This window comes from Candida pseudojiufengensis (genome assembly GCF_024610245.1).
Source record: "Candida pseudojiufengensis strain CBS 10847 chromosome Unknown scaffold10, whole genome shotgun sequence".
NCBI lineage: Eukaryota > Fungi > Ascomycota > Pichiomycetes > Serinales > Debaryomycetaceae > Lodderomyces > Lodderomyces pseudojiufengensis.
This window is the reverse complement of record NW_026261540.1, coordinates 428,987-442,788: the sequence shown is the minus strand read 5'-3', so window position 1 is coordinate 442,788 and position 13,802 is coordinate 428,987. Positions and strand designations below refer to the sequence as shown.

General features: G+C 28.5%; 7 protein-coding genes across 7 annotated transcripts; 6 read left to right on the top strand and 1 right to left on the bottom strand. All coding sequences in view use genetic code 12, as the record gives it.

The window, feature by feature from the left end:
• Window positions 1-422: 422 nt before the first annotated feature.
• Window positions 423-2,138, top strand: KGF55_005119 (uncharacterized protein; the record flags this gene model as incomplete). Its single annotated transcript, XM_051760098.1, has 1 exon — window positions 423-2,138. The coding sequence occupies one exon, from the start codon at window positions 423-425 to the stop codon at window positions 2,136-2,138; it is 1,716 nt and encodes a 571-aa protein (XP_051612282.1).
• Window positions 2,139-2,384: 246 nt separating this feature from the next.
• On the top strand, window positions 2,385-4,121 carry KGF55_005118 (uncharacterized protein; the record flags this gene model as incomplete). The annotated part of the gene is made up of 1 exon (XM_051760097.1): window positions 2,385-4,121. One exon carries the CDS (start codon window positions 2,385-2,387, stop codon window positions 4,119-4,121), a length of 1,737 nt encoding a protein of 578 aa, XP_051612281.1.
• A 1,791-nt stretch (window positions 4,122-5,912) lies between these two features.
• KGF55_005117 (uncharacterized protein) lies at window positions 5,913-6,533 on the top strand (the record flags this gene model as incomplete). Its single annotated transcript, XM_051760096.1, has 1 exon — window positions 5,913-6,533. One exon carries the CDS (start codon window positions 5,913-5,915, stop codon window positions 6,531-6,533), a length of 621 nt encoding a protein of 206 aa, XP_051612280.1.
• Window positions 6,534-7,945: 1,412 nt separating this feature from the next.
• On the top strand, window positions 7,946-8,275 carry KGF55_005116 (uncharacterized protein; the record flags this gene model as incomplete). The annotated part of the gene is made up of 1 exon (XM_051760094.1): window positions 7,946-8,275. The coding sequence occupies one exon, from the start codon at window positions 7,946-7,948 to the stop codon at window positions 8,273-8,275; it is 330 nt and encodes a 109-aa protein (XP_051612279.1).
• Window positions 8,276-8,330: 55 nt separating this feature from the next.
• KGF55_005115 (uncharacterized protein) lies at window positions 8,331-10,394 on the top strand (the record flags this gene model as incomplete). Its single annotated transcript, XM_051760093.1, has 1 exon — window positions 8,331-10,394. The coding sequence occupies one exon, from the start codon at window positions 8,331-8,333 to the stop codon at window positions 10,392-10,394; it is 2,064 nt and encodes a 687-aa protein (XP_051612278.1).
• A 21-nt stretch (window positions 10,395-10,415) lies between these two features.
• Window positions 10,416-11,438, bottom strand: UFE1 (Ufe1p; the record flags this gene model as incomplete). The annotated part of the gene is made up of 1 exon (XM_051760092.1): window positions 10,416-11,438. One exon carries the CDS (start codon window positions 11,436-11,438, stop codon window positions 10,416-10,418), a length of 1,023 nt encoding a protein of 340 aa, XP_051612277.1.
• Window positions 11,439-11,630: 192 nt separating this feature from the next.
• NOP15 (rRNA-binding ribosome biosynthesis protein) lies at window positions 11,631-12,380 on the top strand (the record flags this gene model as incomplete). Its single annotated transcript, XM_051760091.1, has 1 exon — window positions 11,631-12,380. One exon carries the CDS (start codon window positions 11,631-11,633, stop codon window positions 12,378-12,380), a length of 750 nt encoding a protein of 249 aa, XP_051612276.1.
• Window positions 12,381-13,802: the final 1,422 nt, after the last annotated feature.

Sequence of the window (13,802 nt, the reverse complement as noted above, 5' to 3'; positions counted from 1 at the left end):
TTAGTTACCAAATTAGGTTACTTGAATGCGCTAAAAATTGTTTTAAATTTATTTTACACAGTTTACACAAAATCTAGGCGGTTATATTTGAGATTATATTTTGGCCCCACAAGATAGATCGAGTTGGTTCATTCATTGATGGAACTCAATTTAAAGATCAACCAAACCAATGTAGCATATAGTAGACTTGAACCGGATCAGATGCGTATAGGGTCTTAAGGGACAAAAGTTATGGCGATCTTCGAGTGACAAGTTATTTGGAGTTTCTTATCTAATTAGTATACAATTTTTGTGTAAGATTATTTTAAACGAATTTTTCAAATTATAAATAGAAATATGATTTCATGTAAATGATTTGATCAATTGATTTCAATCTCAATTCACATACTTCAATCGCTCGAAACTCACATTAATTATCAGTCATGTCATTTGAATCATTTTTGACTAAAGAAAACTTTGAAGGATATGAAGATCCGGAAAAATTTAAACAGTATGAACCAAAATTACAAGCTTATAGAAAAGATTTAGAAGATAATATACTAGAAGAATATAAAATTGAATTACCAAAACCAAGAAAAGAATTAATTAAAGATCAATTTAATTCTGTTGAATATTTATATTCCCATAAATTGTTAACTCCAGAAGAATTTGAAATTACTGATTCTACTGCTTCAACAATTGTGAAAAATATTGAAAATAAAAAATGGACAGCTGTTCAAGTATTTAAAGCATTTGCACATAGAGGAACAATAGCTCATCAATTTACAAATTGTGCATTTCAATTATTTCCAAAAGAAGGGTTAGAAAGAGCTAAACAATTAGATGAATATCAAGCTAAAAATGGTAAACTTATTGGTCCATTACATGGACTACCAATATCAGTAAAAGAACAAGCAAATTTCAAAGGCAAAATTACTCATGGTGGTTATGTTGGTTGTTTAGATAATATACCTGAAAAACATGGTGCAAGTAATCAAATTTTAGAAGATTTAGGTGCTGTTTTTTATATTAGAACTTCTCAACCTCAAACATTAATGCATTTAGATTCAGGAAATAATTTTACTGGTTTTACTAAAAATCCTTTTAATTTATTATTATCAAGTGGTGGATCATCTTCTGGTGAAGGAGCAATTGTTGGATTTGGTGGATCAATCTTAGGTGTTGGATCAGATATTGGTGGATCAGTTAGAGCTCCAGCTGCTTATTCTGGTTGTCATGGATTCAGACCTACTACTAGAAGATTAGGTACTTTAGGTGGTGTGTCTTCAGGAGCTGGTCAAGAATCTGTCCCAGCTGTATATGGTCCATTTGCTAGATCTATGGAAGATATTGAATTATATATGAAATCATGTATAAATGATGGTAAACCTTGGGATATTGATGCATGGGCTATATATACACCATGGAGAGAAGTAGAAACCCCAAAACCTGAAAATATAATGATTGCAGTTATGAAAGATGATGGATTAGTAAGAGTATCACCACCTATCAGACGTGGTATTGAACATACCGCGAAAAAGTTAAAAGAAGCAGGATTTAATATTGTTGAATTTAATCCCCCAAATACTAAATTAGCATATGAAACAGTAAACAAGATGTATTCATGTGATGGTAATTATATGCAAAAATTATTGTTATCAAAATCAGGAGAACCATTACAAAAATTAACAAAATGGGCTCTTAATTATGGATCAGGTTCTGAATTATTTTCATCAATTGAAAATAGAAAATTAAATGTTATAAGAGATAATTTAAGAAATGAATATAATGATTATTTGGTTAAAAATAAAATTGATTTTATATTATCTCCAGCTTATAATAATGTTGCTCCTCATTCTGGTGAAGTTTATAATTGGTCATATACTGCATTATTTAATATTTTAGATATGCCTACTTTAGCTTTTCAAACTGGTTTATATCAAGATCCAAAAATTGATATATGGACAGATGATGATAAAAATTATAAATATAGATCAGATTTAGAAAAATTAGAAAATGAAAATTATAAACCTGAAGAATTTATTGGTGCTCCAATTGGTTTACAATTAACTGGTAAAAGATATAAAGATGAAGAAGTAATTGCTGCTGGTAAATTTATTGTAGATGATATTTTGAAAGTAGATTTGTTACATCATTAAATTACTTAATGTATATAGTGCGCTAAAAATCAACTTGTATCCGCCCCGTTTACGCTTCGAATTACTCGATCTCTTATCTTATCGCTCGCGCGATCTAGAACAAAAAAAATGTAGGAATAGTTATTCCGAAATTTAACTCCAGATTTCTTCAGAGTTTGATTCCGTTAAAATACTTATATAATACTTCAACTCACGTCAATTGGATAGCATTAAATATCAATTAAACTTAGATTCGATTGATCTACGATGTTACACTTCGAAAATGACGATTTATTCAAGTCATTGCTAACCAAAGATAATCTAGAAGGATATGAAAACCCAGAAGAGTTTAAAAAATGGATTCCCAAAATTGAAAAATATCGAAAAGATTTAGAAGATGCAATACCTAAAGATTTAACTATGAATTTACCAAAACCAAGAGACGAGCTAATTAAAGATGAATTCAACGCTATAGATTATTTATATGATGAAAAAATTTTATCTCCGAAAGAGTTCGAATATACAGATTCATCAGCATCAACAATATTATCAAATATTGCATCTGGAAAATGGACATCAACTGAAGTATTCAAAGCATTTGCTCATCGTGCAATAATAGCTCATCAATTTACTAATTGTGCAGTTGAAATATTTATAGATGAAGGATTACAAAGAGCAAAAGAATTGGATGATTATTTCAAAACTAATGGTAAAGTCATTGGTCCATTACATGGATTACCTATATCTTTAAAAGAACATATTGGTTTAAAAAATCGAATAGGTCATTTAGGTTTGGTTTCTTTATTAGATAATATTATGGATGATGATGCTGTTACTGCTAAAATTTTAAGTAAATTAGGAGCTATATTTTATATTAGAACAAATGAACCACAAGCTTTATTGCATTTAGATTCTGGGAATAATATTACTGGTTTAACTAAATGTCCTTATAATTTATTATTATCAAGTGGTGGTTCATCATCAGGTGAAGGAGCAATTGTTAGTTTTGGAGGTTCAGTATTGGGGGTTGGATCAGATATTGGTGGTTCAATAAGATCACCAGCTGCTTTTTCTGGTTGTCATGGATTTAGACCTACATCTAGAAGAATATCAAGTAGAGGATGCGTTGGTAATGATGAAGATGGACAAGAAAGTGTTGTGGGAGTTATTGGACCATTGTCTAGATCTATTGATGATATTAATTTATTTATGAAATCATATATAAATGAAGGTATGCCATGGAATTTAGATCCTTGGAGTTTACCTGTTAGATGGAGAGATGTTCCTATACCAAAATTATCAAATCTTAAAATTGCAGTAATGAGAGATGATGGAGTATGTAGGGTTACACCACCAATTAGAAGAGGTTTGGAATATGTTGTTGATAAATTGAAAGAAGCTGGTGTTGAAATCGTGGAATTTGTTCCCACAAAGGGACAATTAGCTTATGATACAGCAATGACTTTATATAATGCAGATGGAAATAAAGGACTTCGTAAATTATTTTCCAAAAGTGGAGAACCATTATCAAGATTAACTAAATGGTATTTAAATGTAGGAGAAGGAGCAAAAGAATTAACAGTTTCAGAAAATAGAGAATTAAATTCAATACGAGATAGATTAAGAGAAGAATATAATGATTATTTATTTGAAAATAAATTAGATTTTATATTAGGACCAGCTTATAATAATGTTGCCCCACAATCTGAAGATGTATTTAATGAATCTTATACTTTGATATATAATCTTTTAGATTTCCCAAGTATGGTTTTTCAAACTGGATTATTTCAAGATCCTAAAATTGATGTTTGGGGAGAAGATGATAAAAATTATAAATATAGAAATGGATTAGAGGAATTAGAAAATAGAAATTATAAACCTGAAAAATTTGTTGGAGCACCAATTGCTTTACAGATGAGTGGAAGAAGATATTTTGATGAAGAGGTTATTGCTGGTTCAAAAGCTATAGTAGATTACTTAGGTGTTGATTTATTAAAGCATTGAACAAGGTTATGTACTATAAACTTAGCCTTTATAGAATTTTTAATACTAAAAATGCAATGTTTTCCTCATACCGTTAATCATACTAAACCAACTAGCCTATAATCAGAAAATGACACGATATCGGGGCGCATTAAATGAAATATAAGTTCTAACCTTGCCCTGTACTCTTGATCAATGAAAAAGTGAATTAAAAATGGTTGTTAGTGTGGCAGGTAAAATACCAATTTTAAAAATTAAACTTTAAAGTTGAGGTGTTTATATTTTAAAGTTTAAAAATTAAGGTTTCGGGTGGATGTTGATTCACGGACTTCAAATTCTATTAATTATAAAGATTTTGAATCAAGTATAAGATGACATATCCTTGATTTAATATAGCTTTGATTCAACAATCGCTCTGTTGTATTAAGTCATTCCATACTCTACTCTCGCAAAATATGTAGTTGAATGTAGTTAGATAAGAAGAATACAATGTTACTTTTTGAAATCAAGAAAACCCCATTTAATTAAAAGATAATTAAGATCCGAAGTCCGTTGGATTAGCCACATGTTTAAAATTTAAGAGTTTTAAGGCACGCCCGGCCTCGTTAATTTCGATTCGGTTCAATCGTAATTACGAATGATTATCAATAAAGTTCATTGTAGAATCAATACTCCAAATCGATAAAATAATTACCTTCAACCTGATATCGACAGTTCTTGATAGAGCACAGCCAAAGTCTCCATGGCTGATATCAAAATTGTTGAATTAAATCATCGTTTGGAACTTCACTAGATATGTAAACCAAGAAAGATTACTTGTTTTCTCATACTTTTCGATTTCTACTTTAAAAAAGTTTTCAACAAGTATTAGATCTATACAAAATTATACAAAGCCCAACAAATAATTAATACGAATCTAAATTTTGATGATCAAATGGTCCAAATTTCCTAATTTTTATTAATAAGGAAAAGAGTTTATACGAGCGGAAATACTTGTTTTGTTTCTATTAATGTCTAAATCAATTCTATATTTCTTTGTTGATAAAAATAAATTTTAGTAGACTTTTACATTTTTGACTTATTTTTTAATTGTGTAATATTAAGCAATTTAAAACATACATCTTATTATCAATTTTTATAAATTGAATTTAGAACATTCACAATTAAGAAAATTAAAGTTTAGTGTAACGTTGGGATAACCTTTTGGATTTAAATTTAAACTTTGGTGATGTACTTAATCTTATTTAAAGTTTGTTGAAGTTTATTAACACAAGGGGTTTAGGTCAAAGCGTAGTAACACCAAGACTTCAATTACAGCAACTAACAGAATAATCAATAAATTATAAGGGTGTTAATCTGAAAATTCTCAATATTCAATCAAAAACTATGAAGAAATAGGAGAGTCAATTTAAGGTTTTGTTTAAATTATAATCGGAATGTAAAACATTGAAGACAAGCTCATTCAATTTTTCCTCACACGAATCAATCAATATGATGGATACAAACATAATAAACAGTCTCGGAAATATTTGAAATTCTATGATTTCAAATTTAATAATACTTCGAACTTGATAATACTAATTAAAAATTAAAGTTTTTACTTGCGTTATGAATCAATTTTTAAGAATAGATTCGAATAACATAATGGATATATGAATGTTAATAATACAATACTAATAGACTATTTAAAAAACTTTAAAGCTGGGCTAATTTTGATTTAACTCAAATTCATGTTTTCAAAAATATATAAACCATCAATATGATCTTGGATTCTTATTAAATTCAAGTTCATCAACAATTTAAATAATTACAATGTTAGATATTGAAAGATTTTTGAAACTTTTATCAAATAATAAATATCAAAATGAATCATTATTAAGTGAAAGAGAATTTAATTTAACTTCATCATCAGTAAATAATTTATTATTAAAATTATCAACTGGCAAAGTGACATCAGTAGAATTAACTTCAGCATTTATAAAAAAATATATGATTATTAATGATATATTTGAAATTGATCCAATTATGAGGAATAAATTAACAAATGCATTGGCTTCAGCAAGATTTTTAGATGGTTATTATAAAACAACTCAAACTTTAATTGGACCATTACATGGTTTACCAATAAATGAAGAACAATTAAAAAGATTACAAGAAAATTTTGGAATTGAAAATGATGATTTACAAAGTATGGGATATGTTAAATTATATATGGCTAATCATATGAATTTAATGGGAGAAAATGATATATTTTCTGATAAACTGTCTTCCTATGTTAATACTTCAAATACTTCAAATCCATTACCAAGAAAATTAAGTACATCTTCCTCATCATCTTCATTATCTTCATTATTATTAACTTCAGCTGCTCCAACTCCCTCACTTACTCCAAGAGGAAGTGTTTATGATGGATTAACGTTGGTAAAGTATTAATTTGCTAGATGCAAAATAAAAAAATCAATTTTCAATTCTACATTTAATGAATTTAATATCTACATTTTTCAGTTCTTGTTAAGGCTTTTAGGTTTGATTTATAATAGTTAATAGATTTAATTTACATATAAACATCATAATGAAACTTACCAGTAAATTTTTTCACTACAAGAATATTTATTCAAGGTTACAAGATTGATTTCCAAGTTCTGAGAGCATTTAATAAATCTACCACTGGAAATGTGGAAACTTGACTTACTCTATCCCCTAGTTCTGTTAATCACAGTACTAATATATTTTAGTACAGATGGAAATGTGCAACAATATTTTAGTAGTTCTGGAAATTTAATTTGCCTCAAATAAGTTGTCGTCATCTTCGATGCGTTAGTTTAATTATAGTTCAAATATAACTATTTGTCTCAACCGGAAATAAGTTTTAAAATATACAATAGAATTCAAATTTCAACAGAATCGTGAAGAGTGAAGAACTGTAAATAAATTTCAAGCTTTAGATTTTAGAGAGTTTATTGCCACGAGAGGAGAAGACTATAAGGGATATTTGTTGATTCATGCTACATTCACATAGCAATTCTAACAACAATTCAGAGAAACTGAATTGACAAAAGCATAAATCTGAATTAGCATTCTTACCACCCCAGGGAATTGTGATTTAATAGAGTTCAATCCTTATGACTAAATGCACCTCATGATAGAACTAAAGAATTAGTAATTTCCTTAACTTAAATCGAGATTAACAAATATATAATTCCAGAATTCTAGATAAAATATTCTTTAGATAAACATTAGAGTTATGCATAATATTTTAAAATTACTATCAAACGTCGCTCTAAAATTAAATTACGAGATCCCGAATATCTGAAGTCCGTTCCAAGAGATCAAGTCCGTGGAACACTTTTTGAATCCCGAAATTCCGTTTTGTGTTCATGATTCGTTTTATAATTACATCTATAAAGACCAAAGATTTGAAAAGTCAAGGGACATGTTGAAGCTTGAGACATCAAGTGTATTGTTCTGAGGTTCAAAGTTCGTTTGAAAGAATTCTGTGTTTGGTGATTTGTCTTAAACAATCTTACTCTCGTGGAGTCGTCTTTTAAGCTGCCTATGGCACAATCCTAAAGTATTTGGAGTAAGATCGACTGAAATGTATTTTGCAATTTAAATCGACTTTTTGGCAGTCAATCAAAGGTATACGTTGGTTCTTATCCCATGTCTTGATGTCTCTATCATCTTGTTGCAAATTTTGGCTCAGACTTTCTGTGTCGAAATATTCGGATTTGGTTGATGTCAGAAAGAAGTGAGAGACGTAGAAAAAATGACAACTGAATTGAAATATTGAAATACTATGAAATCGCTTCATTTAACCAAAGATAAACCACTACGACAAATAAAGAATGGACTATGACGAGGATGAGTTGGACTATAATTCCCAAGATGAGATTGATCAATTTGATGAAGACAAGTTAACGAACGAGGAATATGATTTATTATATGAGTTGTTACCACAATTGAGAAATAAATTGAGATCATATAATGACGAGATTCCAGATCTTGATTTGAAAGAAGCATTATATAACAACTATTTTGAACTTGAACCATCAATTGACGAAATCAAATCTAAATTCAAAAGTATGTATCCAATTGTTATGAACACCTCTTCTTCAGATGATCATCTTGATAATAATTCGATTCGTTCTAAATGGCAAACGAGAAAATCGGAATAAACAAAGATTTTGGAAATGAATTTTAACAATCGAATAACATTTATCACTTTCAACAATGTCTAAACTAGCCCAATTGGCAAAACAGAGGGCACTTCAAAGAGAAAAAGAATCTCAGGATAATCAAGACCAGTCAGAATCAGAAGATTCACAACTACCGACAGAATCCTCATCAAAATTAGCAGCATTAGCTAAAGCCAGATCATCAAATCAATCAGTTAATTTAAATAATTCAAACACATCGATCCTAGATCGATTTTCATCTAACAGTTCAAATGAGTCACTCGCTACTCCAACGACTTCGACATCATCAATACTAAAGTTTAAGAGAAATGCACTTTCTCAAAGTAAAGAAAAATTAACACCTAAAACAACACCTAAAACTGCACCATCGAATGAACCATCAATCACAACAGAAGAAACACTTCCTCTGATATCTTTTGACATTTCATTAGATAATTCCATAATTTCAAGTGTACCGAAAGATGACGTTTCAATAATATGGATACAAAACAATTCAGACAATGATCTCAAAAGAAGAAAATTGAATAATTCATTATTTAATTCAATTACTAACTCATCTTTAGAAAAAATCAATAAAACAAAAGATAACTTTAATAAACCATCACCGGATGATGAGATATTAAATGCTCAAAAACAAGCTTTTGATGGAGTTAGTAAATTATCAATAGCAGAAACAAATACAACAGAACCAACAACTCAACTGGAAGTGCTACCACAACTTAAATCGAAAACAAAAGAAACAAAACCATTTAAAAAATTAGATATAGAATCAGAACTTGTAAATAATCCAAATTATAATAAACCACATAAATCATTTGTTGTTATAGGTCATGTAGATGCTGGTAAATCTACATTAATGGGAAGATTATTATTTGATTATGGTATAGTTGATGCTAAAACGGTGAATAAATTAGTTAAAGAAAGTGAAAAAATTGGTAAAGGATCATTTGCATTAGCATGGATAATGGATCAAACTGAAGAAGAAAGAAATCATGGTGTAACTGTGGATATTTGTGCTACTGACTTTGAAGTTGAACTGAATAAACTCACTGCGATAGATGCTCCAGGTCATAAAGATTTCGTCCCACAAATGATTGGTGGTGTTTCAAATGCTGATTTTGCTTTGTTAGTGATTGATTCCATTACTGGTGCATTTGAATCAGGATTTGCGTTAGATGGTCAAACAAAAGAACATACTATATTAGCCAAGAATTTAGGAATTACAAAATTATGTGTTGTTGTAAATAAAATGGACAAAGAAGATTGGAGTGAAAATAGATTTGATACGATAAAGACACAAATGCAAGAATTTTTAACTAGTGATGATATTGGTTTTAAATCTGATCAAATTACTTTTATACCGATTTCAGGATTAACTGGTAATAATGTTGTGAAAAGAGATGAATCAATTAAAGCATTTGAATGGTATACTGGTCCAAATTTAGGTCAATATCTTGAACAAGTGCCAATCGAGAACGAAAGAACAAATTTATTAAATGAACCATTCTTTTTCTCCGTTCATGATGTATATAAAGATAAAGGAGAATTAAAAGTTATTGGAAAAATAACGAATGGTTTAATTCAAGCAGGTGAAACTGTAATTGCATATCCAAGTGAAGAACTGTTACAAATACAATCAATAAAATCTAGTGGGAATACAGTTGATTTTGCAATATCTGGTGATTTAGTAACATTTTTCTTCAAATTAAATCAATTATCAAATGAAACAACAGATAGTATAAGAATTGGTGATATACTAACCAAATCCAATACTCTCATAAAAACAACAAAGACATTTACAGCATCAATAAATTTATTTAATTTAGATAAACCACTTTTAGTTGGAATGCCATTTGTATTATTTAGAAATAGTAGTCAAGTACCAGCAAGAATCAATAAAATAATTGAAATAACAAATGCCACTAAAAAGAAGAAAAAAATATTACATTTAACTTCAAAACAAATTGCAATTGTTGAAATTCAAATTGATGGGATATTACCTTTAACAACTTATGAAGAAAATTCAAAATTAGGTAGAATAGTAATTAGAAGAGAAGGACAAACAATAGGAGCTGGTAAAGTTACGGAAATTATATAGTCATTGATTCTTTATATTGGTTCATATAAACTTTAAAAAATCAAATATTACAATCAAACAACCTAAAGATATACAAAGTAAAACAATATAATTTGAACCTCTTTTATTTTTTTTTGTAGCTTGATTTAAAGTTTTATTACCTTGTTTAACTTCATATTCAACTTGTGAATGAGTATCTAATAAATTATCTATAGTTTCACCTTGTTCTTGAATTTTAAAACTTAATTCATTTTGAATATTTATTATATCTAATATTGATTGTTGAATATTATCTACTTTTTTTAATTGTGAAGTTTTATAATTTAAAAATTCTTGATTTTCTGATTCTAATTGTTGAATTTGTTCTGAATTTAATTGCTGTTGTTGTTGTTGTTGTTGTTGTGGATATTCATTTTCGTTATCATTTTCAATTTCAAATTTTTGATTTATTTCATCTAATTTTATAAATTGATTGTCTTCAATAATAAATTCATCATCATCTTCTAAATTTTGAAAATTTAATGAATTTAATTGTTTTTCTCTCAATTGTCTTTTTCTTTGAATTTTTTCAAATTTTTTAGAAATATTAAATAATGATTCACTTAAAAATTTTATTACTGTTGATCTATGTTCTGATATTGTTTTAAAATATTGTTCTTGTTCTTCATTACTTCCAAAAAACCAATTTTTCTTTTTCAGTATATTTGAAGTTACAAGTTCAATTCTTTTCTTTTCATAATTTTCTAAAAAGCTAATCTTTTTAAAACATTGTTGAATTTTGAAATTAAAATCTTCATCGATTTTATTTTTCAATTGGGAGTTACTTTGAGTTTCTGATATTGATAAATATTCCTTTTGTATTTCAATGATGAATTGTGTTAGACTAGATAAAGTGTCATAAAGTTCTATACATTCTTTTATGAATGTGTCTTTGACAATATATGGTGGTTCATGATCTAGTTTGTGATTTTTTTCAGTTTTTAGTTGCTGTAGGTAGACTTTGTTTTTAGGTTCTGATTGGATTATATCTACGCATTGGTTGAATAATGGAGTTAAATCAGTCATTCTGTAATTGTATATGTGTTTAATAGATTGTAACAGTTAATATTTGATTGCACTTTGTGACATTGATGTTTTGTTAAGACTCTAATTTTGTGTCATGAATTTACTGTACCGAGATTTGATCTATTATCTTTTCTCATCTCATCATACTAAGCAGTAATTATTAAAGTATCAAATTAAAATAAGACCCACACAATGGCTAAAAAACAAACAAGTAAGTCTTCCAAAGTACAGACGAAACCAGCACAGGTAGAAGCAGAAGGAGATATACAGCTCCCGTCATCATCAGAATCATCAGAGTCAGAGAATGAAGAAATAGATGAAGAAGTTTATGGATTATCATCAGATGAGGAAGATGTAGAAGAACCACCTCATATGGAATCAAGTGATGAAGAAGAAATAGAATTACCACCAAGCACAACGGCAGCAGGCCATAAAGTCAACAAAGTTATAAAACCAAAAGATTCAACAACAACAAAAACTAAAAATTCATCATCAAAGAGTGGAGTAATATATATAGGTAGATTACCATCAGGATTTCAAGAATCAGAATTAAAAACATATTTTAAACAATTTGGAGATATAAAAAATTTAAAACTTAGTAGAAATAAAAAAACTGGAAAATCAAAACATTATGCATATATTGAATTTGAATCATCTGAAGTTGCAAAAATAGCAGTAGATACAATGAATAATTATTTATTAAATGGTCATTTAATCCGTTGTGAATATGTTGAAAATCCTCATAAAGATGTTTTTAAAAATTCTAATAAAAAATTTAAAATAATACCTGTTCATAAAATTGCAAAAGCTAAACATGATAATAAAAAGACAAAAGAAGAATGGGAAAAATTAACTCAAAAATTTGAAGAATCAAAACAAAAGAAAATTGAAGAATTGAAATCTAAAGGTATAGATTTTAATTTAGCTGAATTATTAGCATAGAGACAATAAAAATATTCAAAATTTCGATTATATTATCATCTCTTCGTAAGTTGTATTCTATATGTTTGAGCCCAGAAGTTTTTGATTGTAGACTTGTTGAAGTTTTATCATCCTTTAATCAATCAATGATTCAAAACCATATTCAAAGTAAATTATTTGATCATAACGTTCGATATTTTAAAATTATTATTTGTTCACAAATGCTAGACGAACTAATGTTGAAGGGGGAGTTGAAGACGAACCCTACGGGAGTAACAGAAAAAGGTTTATTCCCTTAAGAAACAAACCATTATTTGTTGAATATCTCGCAGGAAACAGTAGCTAACAAAGGACCTTCCATCGGATAGAACAGTAACCAAAGTTGACTTGACAGATCTATTTGAGCATTGATCTATTTGATCTGTGAAATCAACTTCAGTTACTGTTTTATTCGATGGAAGGACTTTCAATAATCCGGCATGAATACGAGGTATATGATAAATAGTCCCTTTATATTTTTCTGTAACCAACACCATAAACTCAACCCTCGAGGCATTTTGGATATGAACGGATCATACCCAACATTTTTTTGAAGTTTGCCCATGGTTCACCGAAGTTTGTAATTGTTCTAAAATTTGATTTTTGGGACGTATTTTGCAATGGTTCGTGTTATAATTTTTTTACACGAATCTTGAATAAAGCCAAATGATCTATGTTATACATAATATGCATTGTTTTGAGCTGGACCCTTGTGGTTGTTAGTTTCTTGTCTATACAAACTTGGTATAGACTAAGTCGAAATGTGATTAAAATTTCAACAAACTATGAATTATTAACCGAATTAAGTAAAAAATTCCTTAATACTCGTTAAGTCCGATAAGGTTCAGGGACAAACTTAAGAAGATTAACGAAAAGTATAATTTAAAGAAAAGCTCAATTGGATACGTCAATCCCTAACCAGCTAGTAGGTAAGTGATCACTCATTTCAATACCATCATCAAAATCTCAAGAATAGTCCATTTGTTGAAGTTTTATGAAAGATTCGTTTAGTTAGTAAAGTCCTGTAATAAATTTACGAGGTGCCTGTGAAAAAAAAAAGACATTGTGGAAAATACAACAAAAATACAAAACACATACATCGAACCACTTTTTATTAACAAACCATGATCTCCCCCTACTGATTACTCTCTGCTTTTGCGTTGAACGTATCCAATGATCTATAACGTTCACTATCTTCATTTGTATGTAGAATGACATCGTCTTATCAAATATCATTTTGTAGTAACTCTTAATACATTATTATAACCAAAAGAGAAAAAATAATAATCAACACATAATAATCTATACAAAAGATAAAAAAAAATTATTATTCAAATCTTTTTTTTTTTTTTTTTTACTATCAAATATCACCAAATTTGATTTACAACTATTAGATTAAACTAT